Genomic DNA, 18,331 nt, shown 5'->3' with positions numbered 1-18,331 from the left:
AGTGTCCTGGCAGCTCAGAGGAGAGAGCCAGGGAAGCTCAGGGGCTCTGACTCAGTTTGCCTGAGGGTCAGGGTCTGGATCATGAAGTGGGACGAGTTGACAAACGTCTTCTGAGAACCCAGGGCAGTGTGCACTCAGCTGGCATTGCCAGAGTGCCGGCCGGCCTGGCGCAGTGTCCAGAGGAGGCCCAGGAAGTCTCTCCAGTCAATGGAACACGAGTGTGCAGTGTCTCAAAGGGTCAGCCACTACCTGCAGGGGACCACCTTAGTCTCCATTGATAGAACGCAGACTCCCGAGCTCCACCGAGATCTTGATGTCTGAAGGTGGGGGCTTAAAACTTGAAGTTTGTTGTTATACACACAGATCAAGTTCAAGAACTACTTCCACCGTGGTTGAACTGGACTCATCGAAACAGTCCCACGGGACAGAGAGGAGGTGGGCCCCAGTTCATCTTTCTCCTCTTGGTGTCTGGATGCTAGCCAAATGAGTGACTTAGTCACAGTCACGTGGCTTCGTGGTGTAAGGACTCTTAGGAGTCCTGTTCTGTCCCTCTCATTACTCCCCTGGGTCTCCTTTCTGTCCTATCATCGTTGATGTCCCCTTGTGAGCTACCAAAAGCCTTTGGGGATAAGACAATATTAAAATAAATAAATACCAACAAGCTTCTTAAGCAGTTAGCCAGGATGCTCATTAGGTACAGCCCACCAAATTCCATCCAATCTGCACAGCAAATGGACAATCAAGTACTCTATTTTTCCCTTGTGAGGTTCAGAGAAATTGAAACTTGCAGCGCAGTTGTTGGAATGCAGTTCTCGGTGGCTCCAGAACCAGGCTCTGAAACACCTACTACCCTTGGAGCAAGTGAAAAAGGAGGGCCATGCTTTGCATATAGGATTGGCCCTCGGGCTCCAATCTCAGTGGAACAAAGAACCCGGGACTTCCCTCGCAGGCTCTGTTGCCTAAGTAGCACATACTTCTACTGAGTACTTAAGTTACAAATCATATATTTTCTAAAATTGTGAAGATGCTTTATGAACTCATGCATAAAGAACTTGTCATTCAGAACCTGATTCATCTTATCTTAAGTATGACACAAGGGCTCCTCTGTAGTGATGTAATCCTTGGAGATGAATGAGTGAAACTATTTCATGTTGATTTCATAGGAAGTTTTCTGTTCAGTACCCTCTGGGATTGGTTGGGGGAAATTAATACATTAGTACAGAAATAATTCCCTCAAGTTGTTACCTATTTCAGTAACTGTGTACAATTCCACAGTAACATTACACACACACACACACACACACACACACACACACACAAATGGTATGGTACAACCAACATATAATGCAACCTTCCTGGTTCACAATCTCTTGGCTACGAGACCTCATTTTGGGAAGCCTAGAAAACAAGGCAGAATAAAAGGCACTCTGAGCTGGAGGCAATGTCTCCTCCCTCACTCAGAACACAAGGTGGATAACCCGTGGGACTGCCAGCTTAGCGCCTCCGCCCTCCCCGTCCAGGATCGACGGCTGGAGGGAGGAAGTGTGTGGCTGGGAAGCTCCGCTGCTCTCGCCCGGGTTTCCCTTTTTGCCCCGCGACTAACACTACGAGGAAAGCGGCCCGGAACTCTGCTCCCGCCCGAAACCTGGAGGGTCCAGCCCCAGCCCCAGGAACTTTCCCCGCGGCCGGCCGGGGCGGGATGGAGAAGTCGCGGGCCACGCGGGCTCTGGGACGCCGGCGCGCCTCGCCGCAGCGCCCTCTGTCGGCGGCTCTGGGACGGCCGCATCCGCGTGAGAACTTGCGTGCCTGCTTCTGCGGGTGTGCAGGTGGAGTGTCGGAAAGGGAGGGCTACACGCGCGCCCCGCTTTGTACACCTCTTAACCACCTTAAATTCCTCTAGAGAGGTGTCTTTATTCGCTGACCAGGGCTCCTAGGGTCGGAGATGTGTGTGCAAATGAAAGAAGGGGAGCTGGGGATACAGCTCAGTTAGTAGAGTGCTTGCCTCCCAAGCACAAGGCCCTGGGTTCAATCCCCAGTACCGCCAAAAAAAAAAAAAAAAAAAAAAAAAAAAAAAAAAAAAAAAAATTGAAATAAGGGTCTAGCCTGGCTGGCCAAGAGGGTGTCCCAAGTCGGGTATAGGTGGTCAGATGCTTGCCTGTGACCACTCCAGCTGCTGCTGCCATCTATCTAGGCGTGAGGATGTGGCTCTGCAAGTATCAATGTCTTATAACTGTACACAAATTTTTCTCAGAACTATGGATGAATGTGCAGTGGTGTGGGGGAGAGGTGGGTGTGTGAGTGTGTGCTGTGAAAAGTTTTTGAATCTAGGTGTTAATGGGAAGATGTGGGGGAAGAGGCCCCAGATACACTAAGCCCTTTGCTAATCATCTCCCTTGACTTTGGGACAGCCATGGGTTTTGCTTTGGGGACTTCTAACATGCCGTTGCTCTATTCTGTCACATACTCAGCTTCCTGCATGACTCCCCACTGGCCTTCCTTTTCCCCATCTGTGAACCCAGGGAGGCTGCCTGGGGCCATCTCTAAGCACCTTGGCCATGATGTAAACCCCCCAAAATTAGCATCACCGACTCCTTCCTTTTTCCCCACCCCAAAGTCATTTCCTCTTACCTGGGATTTGATGTCTTCTTCCCTCAGTGTTACTGATACACACACAGGGGAGTGGGGGAGGGGAGGAACTTCTCAAAATTCCCCAAATGGTTTTGAGAATAGTTTTCAATGTTGCAACTTGGAACAAGTCAGTTTCTAGTTTGGTTTTCCATCAGAAAGATCGGTAGGAGTAGGGTATATAAGTTTCAGAGCAGGAACAGCAGCAGAAGAAGCAACTCTTTCAAGTCCATCTGCCCCAGCAGCCTGCACCAGGACAAGGTAAGCTCCTCTCTCTGTGCCCTGACACCCCTTCCCTTGGGCCTGCAGGTTAGTGTGCTACCCCTGCACTGGGCTGTGTGGAGGGCTGGCTTCCTGGAAGCAAACTTACTTGCTGGGACACTAGTAAAACTAGCTACTTTGTATGAAGCATCAATTTTTTAAAAAGTCAATTACTACTAATTGTATAACAAGTCCTATGAACAAGCCCACACTGATAGAAAGGTTTGTTTTCTGTGTGTGTGTATGTGTGTGTGTGTGTTCCTAAGTGTTAATGCCATCAATGAAACGCTTGTATACAGTTAAAGTCAGTGGTGCCTTTGTATTGAAAACTTTTTAAAGGTCTTTTGTGAATGCCTTCAAGTGACTGAATTCAAAATTCTGCCTCATAACTGAATGTTACAGACCATACCCACTCCCCTACTTGGGATGGGGCTTTCTAGTCTTGTTGTATCAACCAAACTGGACAGCAGGTTCTCTGGTTCTTTGGGATTAACTAAATTTGAATCCACTTGCAAAATGAAAAGCAATGTTGAGGTTTACAACGATTTTCTGAAGAGTTCTAATTCTGTGGGAGGAGGTGGTCTTTACGGTACTGGGGTCTCTCCACCTTGCCCAGGTACAATTTTTGCAAACAAGAAATTTGAAGGTAGTGAACAGAATGTGGGGAACCTCTCAGAGTCCGTTACACTGGGGTCTGAAATTGTTTGCTTTGTACTACTGCTAATTTGTGGAACCCCTCTAGGGCTAGACTTTGGCTCGACTCTGGAGTTGAAGTCTGAAACAACAGACGGGGTCCCTGCTGTCAGAGAACTTAGTGTGTGGGGGGCCGCCAAACTTTAAAGAAGGAATTGTGTTACTGCCATTGTAGTAAGTACCTCCGAAGGAGGAGAGCAAGGGGCTGGGGGACCTGATGTCATCTGGAGGTCAAGCTGGACATTTCCCATGAATTATTTCATTAGCTCCTCACTGTAACAGGATGCCCATTTTACACATTAAGACCTGAGGCCGGCAGAGTTCTGTGTGACTTGCCTGAGGTCACACAATTAGCAAGTGGCTGAGCTGGGATGCCAGCTCTAGCGACTGGAGACTGTGCATGTACCACCCATGCCATCTGTTAACTGTGTCTTTTTTTTTTTTTTTTTTTTTTTTTGGTACTGGGGATTGAACCCAGGGACACTCAACCACTGAACCACATCCCCAGCCCCTTTTTCACATTTTATTTAGAGACAGCATCTCACCAAGTTGCTGAGGGCCTCAGCAGGCTGGCTTTGAACTTGAGATCCTCCTACCTCAGCCTCCGGAGCCACTGGGGTTACAGGGTGCACCACAGCGCCCGGTTTGACTATGTCTATTTGCAAATTACAATTCTCTTTTCAAATTGAAAAGTAACAAGCAAAATAAACCTGCAAAAGATCGGCTCGTTGTTGGCAAGCCCGAGTTGACAGCAGTGTCGGGGAGCATCGGCATACCCCAGGACGCTGGAATGCCTAACTGGGGTCCCTTTGTTCCTCCTGCAAGGGCTTGGAGTTTAGGAAACATTTGAAATTGAATGGGGGCGGGGAAGTAATCCTCAAGACTCTCAAATTTACTGTGCCAAGGACATGTGGGCGGAGGGATACAGCCCCAGGTGGCAGCTGATCAGCCCAAGTGCGCAAGGGGAGCACGTGTTGCACCCTGTTTGGTTTTTCTGGTTTGGAGTAAGGTAGTGACCCAGCACCTGCTCTGCGCTTTCCCAGTGTTCCGCGGTCTAAAATGCAGGTGATGACAGATGGCAGTTGTTTCTTAGAACCATCGCCAGGGCTCCCTGGACCCTGAACGCTAGTTCTCCTGCAATGCTCAAAAGCGTCTGCGGCCCAGAGAGGAAGTACTTAGCACAGAGCCAAGGGAAAATCCCGGCATTGAGAGAGTCCAAAGGAATCACCAGGAGATGCCAGGAATCTCCACTGTTTCCACTGCCAGAGTGCTGACACCTGGATTTCACAGGCCCGTGTAATGGCAGTATCTCCGTGGGCATTTCCCTATGGCTTGGCATGACTTTTTTGGCTCCCCATTGTGCACAAAATAGAAAGAGACTCCATTTTTCCCTCATCTCTTCTGCTAATACATTTTTGGTTGTCTTCTATAATGTGTCCTCTCATTGCATTCCCCCAGCAACCCTCTGAGATGATATGGCACTTTTATTATGTCCATTTGATAGATGAGGAGACTGAGGTTGAGAGAGTAACTTGGCATGCACCACACAGCTCATGAGTGGTGGGACCAGAATGGGAGCCCCTGTCTGTTTGACTCCAAGCCTATGGAGGTACCAACCAATGCCCTTTGCCAACTAGAATCTTGCTACAGTTATAACTTGGATGGTGTCCCTAATCCTCCATCCTGCTGGGACAAGTGTGCCTTGAGCTGAAAGGCCTGGCTTCCAGTCCTGTCTCTGCCACTCAGGAGCTTTATAATACAAGGGAACAAAGCACATAGCTTAGCAACAGTTCTGACACAGCTGTGATCACAACCAAACAATGCCCATTTTTAAGGTATTTGAGTGACACATTTAAGCCTTGTTCTTCATATGATTTACACCAGTGGTCCCTGAAATCATGTTCCTTCAGCACATTGGTGTTCTCCAAGATGGATGGAGACGTGTCAGAATGAAACTAAATAATCATCATCTCAACCTAATTTATAGGAGGAATGGAATTTTCACACTCTAAAGATTTCTAGAAACCCCGGACACTAATCTAGACTGTGTTCTAATAGGAAACAGTGGCTGACTTAGCACGGAAGTACGCATTTCATTATTTCTTGGGGCACCTATCATTATTTTATTGTCTTCTGCCAAAGAACACCTTGATTTTCAGGAGTTGTGGTTAAACCAGTGACTCTCAAAATGTGGTCCCCTGGCCAGCAGTATCCACTTCACTTGTGATCCTATTAGGAATGCAGATTCTCAGGCCTCGCCCCAAGACGTGCTGGCTCAGACAGTCAGGCTGTTGAGACCCCGCAGTCTGTTTGGTAGGCTTGCCAGTTATTCTGACATATGTTCAGGTTTGAGAGCTGCAGGGTCGTATTATATAGGAACCATCTTGGAATATGGAGTAATTGCTGTCAAAACGAGACAAACTGAATCAATACAGGTTGTTGCCAGAACTTGAAAATTCATTTCTGTTTGACCTTTCCCATTCCTAACCCAAGTCCATTAGCCCTGGTTATCCCAACTTGTGCTACATTGTGCAACAGTGATACAGGCATGGGACTTATCTCCCCAACTGGAGAGGAAGCATCTAACACACTGACTTAGAAGACACTGAGTGGAAGTATTTGTACCTAGAAAGCAGAATGTAGGTGAAGACTTCTTTATTTCTCAGCCACTTCTAGCTCAATGATCTTTAAGTATTGTATTAAAATTATAGCAAGCACTGAACGAATAACTGCTGAATGCTGATCCAGAAAAGTTCACATCCCTTCTCTGAGCTTGTGTTTCTCATCTTTAAAACAAGAGAACTGTGTCAGAAGGCCAGACCTTAGGTGTCTTTCAGCTTCAGATAGCCTGTGGGTCTCTGTTGGGAGAAATCCTAGTTCTTGGCCGGCAGCAGTGAACGTCTCAAGTGTGTAAGGAAAACTTGAAGGGAGGAGCCTTCCGCCTCGGCCACCTAGGAAAGTAAACAACTGCCCCAAGTTGACTCAGTGTTACCAAGGGAACCTGTATAGGAGCCTGGTGGTCTGATCCCCCACGGCACATTGTGACTGGGCAAGAAACTTATAAAATGTATAGCTGTTCCCACAATAAACGAGTTTGCAGGCTGCTCGCCACAAGCCTGCTTCCACCCAGCTCCTGGAGTCTGGGGTCTTGACTCCACACTCTTACCTGTATCTGAGCTAGCCTGGCACAATAGACAAACTACAGGTCTCTGTTTCAAGAAGTTCTTACCCAGAGACTGGCATAGAACTCCTGTAATCCACTTCACGTTCACCAGATTTAAAACGTAGATAGAATGTAGATATGGCTCACAAAGCTAATTGAATAATGACTGACTTTCTCCTTCCTCTTCCTTCTCTTTCCTCCCTCATTATAGATGTGTCTTCGGCAGTTGGTCATCTCCTGGGTCTCCTTGGTTTTGCTGGCATCTCCCCTCTTGGCCATATGGGAACTGGAGAAAAATGGTAACTCTTGTGATTTTCTGGGGAGGCTGCAGAGTCTGAGCCAGAGCCCTCAGGCAGCCTTGTTGGAAATCAGACAGAAATGGGCAATTGAGTCCTCCTCTTGAGAGCTCTCACTGGGAAAATGGAAGGCTGCGTTTCCTTCCGCCCCTGTAGGTATCTGCATTGTTTGGTTTTCCTGTTGGATGGCAGATGGCGGCATTTTATGGATTGCGGTGTGAAAACAACTATGGTTTCCACCAGTAATAACAACAACAAAATTACTAAGTAAATAATATGTTATTACATATCATTCACTTAGAGAATACACACTGGCTAATTGTCACTTGTACCTGAAAGACCCTCAGATGTTGGAGATTGCTATCTTTAATCATATGATAGTCATGATCATTACTGTGTACCCACACAGGATCTCATTTAACTTCACAACAACCATGCCAAGTAGGGACTACATGAATCCCATTTTATAGATGTTGAAAACTGAGGCTCAAGAGATTCACTCACTCAATACCACATACCTGGTAAGGGCAAAATAGGGGGGACTTGATCCCAGTTATGTCTTACTTCCAAAGCATATGCACTTCAGGTTTTGAAAATTTTACAAGGACAAGAAGTAATTGTTTCCTGAGTCCTTGGAGAGCTGAGTCAGAGGAAATAGGCATAAATTAAGGATGAAGATTCAGCTGATGATCAGAAATAATCTTTTGATAGTCAAGTGAGTATATCCCTGAATGGGTGGCAGAAAGAACTTTGGGATCATTCCTTCATTCTAAAAAATTTCAGGAAGAGGACAACGCTGCCAGCCACCCCACCCATGAAGGTCAGAGAAGAGGTCCTCCCTTAGTAAAGGCAAAGGCCTAGGCTAGATTCCTTCCAGTCCAGTAGTTTCAGGGCGCTCAGGAACCCAGGTCTGTGCATATTTAACCTCTTGGTTGTGATCTGGTAAACCACAGAAATTCCAGAAAGTCGATGTGAGAAATACTGAGAGCGTTTGGGAGGCCTCTTAATGAAGTGGAGCCCTCTCTTCTGGCATTTGTTTTCCCTGCCCTTGGGCCAAAGTCTTCTAGGGTTTCTGAGTCTCAATTGTGACAGGAAAATCATCATGCTGTTCAGTTGCCTGCAGGGACATCGAGAAACTAGAGACAGCCCAAGGTTCCCAGCGGTTTTATGTCAGCAGAGCTAATCATTTCCAAAGTGTGGGACCCCAAGCGCTTGTCACCTCTTATCTTTGTTACCCGTCCAAGTAGTTACAAATCCCACTGATGTAAAGGGAGCACTTTATATTCCACGGTGCCTACATCTGAATGCCAGTAACAAGCATCTCCATTTGCAGGGCGTTTGGGGGCACTGTGTTAAGCTCTTATATGAATTAGCTTATAAAATCCACACTTTGGTCTTTCAAGCAAGTACTAATATTTTTCTCATTTTAAAAATGGTGACATCCAAGCTTAAAATCTTGAATGCCCCTCCCCCACCACTGCCTCAGGTCCCAGACAAGTGTGAGTGAGGCCTAGAGCATTCTAATCCAGACCCACGTCACTCCAAAATCCAGGCTCTTCATCTTGTGGCTGTCAAATTGGAACAGGCATCAGAATCATCCAGAGGGCTCAAAAGATGCATCACTGGGCCCATCCCCAAGTTTCTGATTCAGCAACTGAAAATTCGCATTTCTAGCAGGTTCCTGGTGATGCTGCTGGTGGTGGCTGGATGATAAGGCTTTGAGAACCACTGCGTTAAACTATTGTATGCCATTAATACTGATGCATGGATAAACAAATGAATGAAACTTTGACATGACATGCCCTTTGGAATACTCTACTGAGCCATTCCTCACCCTCGGTTTAGATCCTGGCTTTAGAGATCCAGTGAACGCCCTAAGACACCAGGGTCCGAGGTATCGCTGTTATACCACCTGTCGGACATGACCTTGCTTAGCCCCTTGGCCTCAGTGCATTCCCCTACAAAATGAAAAGACTGTGATCCACTGGGTTGCTTTCTAAGAGTATAAAACAGCTTAGAAAACACAGAGATTATGAGAATCTCCATTGTTGAGTTTCATGCAGAAGAAACTAAACCACTAAATCCCTGTGGAAATTTTAAGAGAGTTTTCAGTGCAGTTGGCTGACTCTTTGGATTGTGACTAACAATAATAACAAACACAGTTTGGCACGCGCTAAGTGCCTTGGATTTACATGCTTCCTTTATGTAGTCCTCAGAGCCAAACCTACAACATAGGTAATGTTCATGTTCCCATTGGAGAGATGAGTAGACTGAAGCTCATGGTGTTTAAGTGCATTTCTTTAGATCCCCTAACCAGTTACAGAGTCAGGATTTCAACCCTGGTCAGTCTTTCTGGAAACCCTGTGTCTTTTGCCACTGTGTTACTCTGTCAACTACTGTACCCTGTCCCTATGAAACTGAAATGGTGCTGGAAGTTCATCTCCACCAGATAATATGGCAAAGAATCTTGTGCTGTCTGCATATTTTGGTGCATCAAGGTCTTTTTCTACATGCCTACTAATTAGAGGTTGATCATTAAAGGCAGACTGCCCACTTATGAGCCCCCAGTAGCTCTAAAACTCTATTTCTATGTTCCCTGACCTTGGTACAAGCAGAGCCCAATGATGTAAGATCATCTCAGGAAGCATTTGCCAAACACTTATGAGCAAGGTAGTGCTTAGGCAGTAGGGTTGCCCAGACAGTTAGGAACAGAGTCCTGAAGCTCCTGGAGCTTACAGTCTGGTTCTCTACTTCCGGTGCTGTCCAGTCTATGTTGTGGAGTTGGATTGGTACCCTGACGCGCCCGGAGAAATGGTGGTCCTCACCTGTGATACTCCTGAAGAGGAGGGCATCACCTGGACCTCAGATCAGAGCAGTGAGGTCTTAGGCTCTGGCAAAACCCTGACCATCCACGTCAAAGAGTTTGGAGATGCTGGCCGCTACACCTGTCACAAAGGAGGTGAAGTTCTCAACCAGTTGTTCTTGCTGCTTCACAAAAAGGAAGATGGAATTTGGTCCACTGATATTCTGAAGGACCCCAAAGGTAAGTGGAGAAAGTCATTTCTCTTCCCCTCAGTGAAAGTTACAAAAATGTTTTAAAAATTGAAAAGGCAAGAGTTAATGAAAGAACAGTAAGTCTTTATTAAAACCACCCCAAAACTCCATTTCCCTTTGCTTTCTGGAATGTTGGGGTTTTTATTAAAATTTCATATTGAGAGAGTTTTACAATTTGAATGCTTGTCCTGAGGTTGTCTTTAAATAGCAGACACTATTGGGTGGCTGATGGAAGTTAACCAATCTGTACATCATCCAGCACAGGGTGAATGCCAAAAAAATTAATTCTTCTGTCCCAAGCGTTAAGTGTGTGCAGTAACGCACTCGGCGGAATCAGCCGCCTATTGGTTCATTCCCAATCTTTGCAGAATGACCTGCCAGGGGAGCAGCATTACTTTCCAAGGAAATAAATGGAAGGATGTCATCCCCGTACTGTTTGTTGGCTTGTGATTAACCATAATCAAAATCTTCCTGGGAGACAACCCCTAAACATCGGATTTTTATTCTTTTCAAATCCAGAACCTAAAAATAAGACCTTTCTAAAATGTGAGGCAAAGAATTATTCTGGGCATTTCACCTGCTGGTGGCTGACAACAATCAGTACTGATGTGAAATTCAGTGTCAAGAGCAGCAGAGGGTAAGTGAAACCACTCTGGTTTCTCACATTTTGATGCAACTATTTCATTAAGACTATAAGGGGAAATGATCCATGACCTATTGGTGAGATGTTTTAAAAGATGTTTTAAAAAATCAATCCCGTGGTTTTCAACCCCACCTCTTGCCTAAAGTGAGGAAAACATGGCGATTTAAGCCAATCCCCCAAACAAATGCGTGAGGAAATTGTCAGGATATTGTCAGGGCCGGGAATCGTCTCTGCTGTGTTTGAACCCACTCATCCAGATTTCCTGGCAATGGTTCCTCAAGGCTCATGACACCACGGGGAGAAAAAAAAGAGAATTTGAAGCTAAAAATGACTTGCCAAAAGTGTACCTTGAGTCAAAAACAGAAACAGGTGCTCTGGGGCATAGATCTTGGAGACCCTAAAGCAGATTCCAGAACTCGCTCTCTGAGACCTCCTGAGAATTTCTCACAGCTACTTCAACCCCTGTTTCCTCTGCTGACACTGCTAATCTGAGGCTCACGGTTTGTCCAACACACACGGACTTTCCCTGAGAAACCAATTTCCTGGGCTACAGAGCTTACGGGCTGGTCCCCTCCATGACCAATTCGAATCAAGTTCTAAGCAATCTAGAAGAGTGAAGCAAGCCCTAGGTGAGCACCCTGGCTTTGCCACCACTGAAGTGGGTAAAGTAAGCATTGGGAGATCTCAATTTCCCATCTTTAAGATGAAAATGCTTGCTTATCCCAGTGCCCAGAGACACAGTTGCATATCTTAGGTGACACTAAGATGTTTTTGGTAATCAGCAAAGGAATGGTTTATTAAAGCCTAGAACAATACACCCTGGCTTAATGTGTATTCGTGAGCATCACTGACCCAATCTAACTGGGTGTCCTGGCACACGCCTGTAATCCCAGCGGCTCGGGAGGCTGAGGCAGGAGGATCGCAAGTTCAAAGCCAGCCTCAGCAAAAGAGAGATGCTAAGTACTCAGTGAGACCCTGTCTCTAAATAAAATACAAAATAGGGCTGGGCATGTGGCTCAGTGGTCTAGTGCCCCTGAATTCAATCCCTGTTACACCCCTCAAAAAATAATAATAATAATAACCCAATCTAAATGTTCTGTTGTAGAGAGGGACAAGATGGTTACAAAATCATAGGTATATAATTATATAATCTGATTATATATCAAATATATATATAATCAATTATATATAATCAATCATATATTGATTATATATATCAATTATATATTATATAATCAATTATATATATTTGATTCTATTTTATTTTTAAAAATTGATGCTATATAGATAAAATATATAAGCATATATACATGTGGGTATGTGATTATACTGAATATTCATTGAAAAAATCTGCAAGTATTCAACAGGTTAAGAAGAGTATCTATGTGGGGAGCAAGATTAAGGAAGATATGTACTTCCTTCATACACATTTTTAAAAAAATTTTTGGTACAGGGGATTGAACTGAGGGGTGCTTACCCACTGAGCCATTTTTTTAAATATCTTTTTTTATGTAGAGACAGGATCTCACTAAATTACTTAGGTCCTCAATAAGTTTCTAAGCTGGCTTTGAACTCTCCATCCTCCTGCCTCAGCCTCCAAAGTCTCTGGGATTACCGGCCACTGCACCCAGATGTTAGTATGCAACTTTGTCATTTTTAATTTCTATAATTTGTATGTATTGATTTTGTGATTAAAATGGGAAAATTTATTTAAATTTTTAATAGAGGATTTAAGCAGGGACTCTGGATCTAACAAATTTCCAGGTTCATTTGGCTTGGGGGTAGATAAGCATAGCTTTCTATCTCTTGTAGCTGAACTCATTCTGGAAAGGGCTATTGCTTACCCACTGTGGGGAATCAACCCAGCTGGACAAATCCTGTCGCAGACAAACCCTAGAGGCCTTACCCGCCTCACTGGCTGCAGTTGCCAGGAGCTCAAACACCAAATTGTAACACAGGATGATTTCTGTCTTTGACCTCAGCTCCTCTGACCCTCAAGGGGTGACGTGTGGAGAAGCGACTCTCTCTGCAGAGAGGGTCAAAGTGGAGCAGAAAGAGTACAAGAAGTACTCGGTGCAGTGCCAGGAGGACAGCGCCTGCCCAACGGCTGAGGAGAGCCTGCCGGTTGCAGTGGTGCTGGACGCGGTTCACAAGCTCAAGTACGAAAACTACACCCGCAGCTTCTTCATCAGGGACATCAGTGAGTGTGCCTAATCTTCTGTGCCTCATCAGGAAAGACGATGTTTGTCACATGTTCACTATGTCCAGGACACTGGGGCGTGGGGTCTCCATGCATGCTTTTTATTCTGCAACACCTCCAAATATGAGGTAGATACTGTTGTTTATTTTAAAGAGGGGGAATTGCCTCTTAGAAAGATGAAGCAGCATGCCCCAGATTTCAGATCGCACAGCTGGCAATTCAGGCCCAGATCTGCCCCACTAGAGAAAGCAGACTCTTTGCTACACGTCTGTTCTGCTACCCAGGGGGAAGCCATCATGGATCCAAGGGCCCCTCCATTATGACATTTATATTTAGAACCAGAGCGTCCCTACTAATTACAATTTTTCCAAGCCAAAATTATTCCCAACCAATCTTTCTCTTGCATTCAAATATATCATATACAACACACACACACACACACACACACACACACACACACACACACAGATTTATATAAGCTTCTCCAAAAGGTACACCTTATTTTTTAAGTGGCAGGTAGATATGCCACTGTTTACTATTTCCATTACCATTTCTTCATTGAACAGTTATCATGATAAACTGTGATGAAAGACTCACAGAACTTGCTCTAGAATTTGTGAAGTTTGTATTTGGTGGGTGGGGACAGGGGAATCTAGTCCCCAGAGGATGGCCAGGGAAGCCCTCTCTAAGAAGATGGCATTTCAGCTGAGATCTCCAGGAAAGATATCAGTTGTATTAAGAACAGAGGGAAGAATATTTCCAAAGCACGTACTAGGGCCGCAGTTTTTGTGTGGAACTGTGCTGGGTCTCTGGAGCCTACGCACATCCTGCAAAGGGGTGCTCTCCCCTTGTGTAGAGAAGGTGCCCTACTTGAGGATGGAGACTTCGTGACACTCACTGCTGCATCCTCCAGGTGCAGCGCAGTACAGCGGTGGCTTATGATAGGTGCTCAGAAATTATTTATAGAAAAAGAGTGAACAAGCACAGAGACAATCAACTCTAACTCGTCCAACCCGTCAGTGCCAAGAGCCGTGAGATATACAAAAGAAAGTGCGAGTGGGAAGTCCCTCCTCTCATCTCCAGGGAGCAGCCCGGCTCAGTTCCACATTTAGTGCCAAGTGTGGAATTCAGCACAGAGAGGGCGGCCCCCACTGCAGAGCCCAGATTTCAGAGAGTGCTTCTAACTAAGAACTTTCTCCTGAGCACCAAGCAGGGTGGCTCCACCCCCGGGGCTCATTAGATTGTGCAGTGACGAGGAGTCTGAGATTCTCCTGGAAAAGTGAAAGCTGTGACCGTTGACGATGACTTCCTACCCGAGCACAGCGGCAGCACCTGCAGGCGAAGGTGCCTCACAGGTGCGGCCAGCTGCTCAGAGAAGTTAGGAGCTACCCTATAAACTCGCCACTGGCCAAAGGTGCAAGCAGGATCAGAAGCCCAAACCCCAGCTCCAAAGCCCCATTAGGAAAATAAAGGTGTTTGTCCTTTTCCACAGTTAAACCCGACCCACCCAAGAACCTAAAACTGAAGCCATCCAAGACTCCTCAGCAGGTGGAGGTCAGCTGGGAGTACCCGGACACCTGGAGCACCCCACACTCCTACTTCTCCCTGACATTCTCCGTGAAGGTCCAGGGCAAGAGGAAGGTAAGGGTAAGAGGCTATCCAGGTACAGCAGATTTTGCGGAAAGTTTCATGGGCCCACACCAGGGGGAAGATGAATAGTGATAACAACTGATTTGCTCTATTTTAACTGATGCATTATAATTATACATAACGGTGGGATTCACTGTAATCACTGCTAATTTGATTTAGCTCTTTCTATGGGCTTGGAACTGTGCCAAGGGCATGTCACTTGATGCATACAATTAACCCTATGAAGGCAGCCAGTATTACTGTCACTTCACAAGTGAAGACGATGAAGCTCCCTGAGGCTGTGACTTGCACAAGATCACCAGCTAGGGGGTGGTAGAACCAGGACCCAGACTCAGTTAGCCACCCGATGGCAGCCAGTATGGCTGATCATTCATCCTTGCACTAAAACCAGTTCTGATACAGGAGACCTGGACTCCAGGATCCCAAAATGGTTGTTTCCACTGAGTGACTATAATGAGTAATAAAGCATTCATGCTGTCTGTCTCTCCCAATATGGGTAGCTCCTGGCTGTTCCAAACACTGTAAAATCACATCACCAAACAGGATGGCTGTGCTTACAAGGCCAAAATGCTGGCCTTCCAACCTTTGGCTTTAGCCTCAGAACCCTTTTGGCTCATACGAGTTTCCAGAGACACTTACAAAGCACTGCCTTCTTACACTGCACTTTTAAAATCACTGGACAAAGGTCTTATTCAGCACAGCATTTAGCATGTGGTAGAAACTTTTGCTTCAGTCACTCCCTGGAAAAGGGAAAGGTGGGAGGGGAGGCTATTCTGGAATAGATTTTACCTAGATGTCACCTAAAGTCTTGGCGGCTATCTTCCCTATTTAAGATACGCATCACTAATAGGTGGTACTGAGCACTCCTAGGTACTGATGACTTACTTAGAGCTTTTACAGAATTTTACCCTTAACTTTTGCAGCTCTATGAGACAGGCTTATTGTTGTCCATGCTTATACATGAGGAAAGACAGAGAGAACCTAAGACATTTCCCTAAAGTTCCACAACTATGAAGTAGCACTGCTGAGGATTTGGAGGCATGTTTGAGTGCTTTAAGGATTGGGGTATGGTTTCTGAATATGCAGGGACAGCTAGAGAAAAGCTGCGTGAGTCCCATCAGCAGCTGAGTGCTGGTGTGAATGTCCACAGAGCCTTGGAGCAAGGCCACTGTGTAGAAAACTGAGAGCTGGACCAAACCGGTTCCCTTCAGGACTTAGAAGGTAGAAAAAGTCTCCTGTGTTCAGAGCTTCTGCCACTAAGTGGTGTATTTCCACTCAGTTCCCAGTAGGTGGTGCAATTCCGCTCAGTGCCCTGGAACTGCAAGGGTCCCAAGACCTAGTTGGTTGGCCTGGGGAAATAGTGCCCTGCAGAAACAGGCATGACCTACCTCATGACTGCATCACCAGTGAACCTTACAGTTTCCACTACTTTGCAGAACAAGACAATCCTTGTGGACGAGACCTCAGCCACAGTGACCTGCCACAAGGGTGCCAAGATCCATGTGCAAGCCCGGGACCGCTACTATAACTCATCTTGGAGTGAATGGGCAACTGTGTCCTGCCCCTAGGTGAGAAGGACTACAAAGCCCAGCCCAGACCTGTCCCCAGGTGGAGGACAGTGATGGAAAGGAAAGGAGGAGTGGGATGCCCAGCATAGGTACACCAGAGCCCGAAGCATTTATTCCACGACAGATACTGATTTGATGTCTGTTATAGCAGGCACTGTGCTGGGCCAAGGGATACTGCAGTAAAGGAAACAGGCATGGGTCCTGTCCTCCAAAGAGAAGGCAAAGGAGAGAGAGGAAGCCAGAAGTCAGAGCAAGGAGGACTTGGAGCTTCTGGGAGTTAAAACCTTGTTCTGGGGTTCAGGGAGCCACTGAAGAGTTCTAATCAAGGAAGAAACCCAATCAGATATATTTTTTAGAGAAACACCCTTAAGAGAACATCTGGGGAGGTGGGCATAGTGGCACACATCTGTAATCCCAGTGACTCGGGAGGCTGAAGTAGGAAGATCTCAGGTTCAAGGCCAACCTCAGCAACTTAGTAAGATTCTCAACAACTTTGTGAGACCCTGTCTCGAAATAAAGACAATAAAAGGGTTGGGGATGTGGCTCAGTGGTTAGTTGCCCCTGGATTAGCTCCCTAGAAACGGAAAGAAGGAAGGACCGCTGGGGAACATGGTGCCTGCCAAATTCGAGGCCACATAAAGAAAGACTGGGTCTTCTGACATGGAATCCCCAAAAACCCAACTGCCTGGGATCATGTGCGGTGAGAAATCAGAGCCCTCACCACCACGTTTCACATGCACACGGGTTTTCCACGTTCTTTTCCAGGTTCCAATCCCAGGATGAAACTTTGGAGAAAATATGGAAGATATTCTGCAAAGAATTTTAAAAACATATTGGAAGGAACCCAAAATAACATTTTCCACTTGATTTGCTTTTTAAACAATTTTTAGCACTATAATGATACCTTTGCTATATTTTTATATGTAGAAGCTAGGTGCTCATGGATACAATGAGCTAATTTATTTATAGATTTTTTTCAGCACTCTAATTGCCACTGACCTTAATGCTATTTAAATATTTAAGTAATTTATGTATTTATTAATTTATTACTGTTATTTAAGACTTATGTGCCAGGATGTATTGAATGGTTCGTAATCTCATGACCTGATCTGTAGAAATCAGACCCTATTATGCAAAATGTGAACTTCAGTGTTATTTAAACTGACATCATTCCAAATGAAGCTGCAGGTGCACTGACCTTCTGACAACCAGAAGCAGCTCCATGCTGACACGGGCACTGTCATATATTTGGACTGGATGGGAACACAGATGTTTAAGTGGAGACACGAAGACGTGAAGCTGTGGAAGAGATCCTGAAGGAATTGATGCTAGATCCATTGGAGACTTGCTAGCAGTGGCGTTGATAAGCAATTCAGGGACATCTCTACTTCCAAGCAGATTTAGCCTTTGGATGCCTGAATTTTAAAAGAGCTAAAAACAAAAACTTTAAAATTGAATTTCAGCCTCCCTGGTGGTTCCCAGCCCCACCTCTCTCTCAGACACAGGAGGGTAGCACAGGACAGCATAGGTATCTGGAAGATAAAAGGCTCTTAATCAAGAGGGTGGACGCGTGTAGTTATGGATAAGGATGTAAAATGGCCAGAATCGCAGGTGGCAGCTTTACAGCCACACACGAAAGCAGACAGATGCAGAGAAAATGATCTGGAATCACTTCCCCATCTGCACCAGTGAACCTGACACGTGGATATGACCAGAAGCTATCACTCCGTGGAGGTGCTACTTTCAAGATATGGACGTGCTCTCTGTAAAGTGATTCAGTTGGTTTTCTGTTTGTTTATTTATTTATTTATTTTTGCATTCTGAGGCCAAACTAATAAAAACTCTTCTTTGCAATCACATTTGGGCTTTCTCAGCTGACTCAGGTATTCTATTTCCAGGTCTCCCTTGATGTTTTTTTTTTTTTTTTTTTCTCTCCTATCATTTAAAAATTGTCCCTCCTTGCAGCAATTTCATTTCCAATTTTGCAGAACTGCTCTTTCCCTTTATAGTATTTCCAAAGTCAGTGTCTTGCTGAGCTCAGGGAATATCCCTGCAGGCTGACCAGTGGGGACTCTCTGCAGTGGCATCGAAGTACATTGTGTCCTGTTTAGGGCTTGAATGCTCTTGCTTCTTCCACCTTCTATCCCGGATCCAACTCTCAGGGTCTACCTGACATTG

At 45.6% G+C, this 18,331-nt stretch overlaps 1 protein-coding gene across 1 annotated transcript; it reads left to right on the top strand.

The window, feature by feature from the left end:
• Positions 1-2,777: 2,777 nt before the first annotated feature.
• Il12b (interleukin 12B) lies at positions 2,778-17,452 on the top strand. Its single transcript, XM_047556615.1, has 8 exons — positions 2,778-2,886; positions 6,954-7,041; positions 9,806-10,081; positions 10,612-10,729; positions 12,718-12,935; positions 14,428-14,576; positions 16,022-16,153; positions 16,919-17,452. Exons 2-7 carry the CDS (start codon positions 6,954-6,956, stop codon positions 16,151-16,153), a joined length of 981 nt encoding a protein of 326 aa, XP_047412571.1. The 5' UTR covers positions 2,778-2,886; the 3' UTR covers positions 16,919-17,452.
• The last annotated feature ends 879 nt before the right edge of the window (positions 17,453-18,331 follow it).

This window comes from Sciurus carolinensis, chromosome 6, assembly GCF_902686445.1.
Source record: "Sciurus carolinensis chromosome 6, mSciCar1.2, whole genome shotgun sequence".
Lineage (NCBI taxonomy): Eukaryota > Metazoa > Chordata > Mammalia > Rodentia > Sciuridae > Sciurus > Sciurus carolinensis.
The sequence above is the reverse complement of the archived record's forward strand: the minus strand, read 5'-3'. Positions and strand labels throughout refer to the sequence as shown.

Coding starts and splice junctions, on each gene's coding strand:
- Il12b (XM_047556615.1), top strand. CDS start 6,954: ATGTGTCTTCGGCAGTTGGTCATCTCCTGGGTCTCCTTGGTTTTGCTG. Junction 10,730..12,717: donor AGTGTCAAGAGCAGCAGAGG/GTAAGTGAAACC, acceptor CTTTGACCTCAG/CTCCTCTGACCCTCAAGGGG. Junction 14,577..16,021: donor AGGTCCAGGGCAAGAGGAAG/GTAAGGGTAAGA, acceptor ACTACTTTGCAG/AACAAGACAATCCTTGTGGA.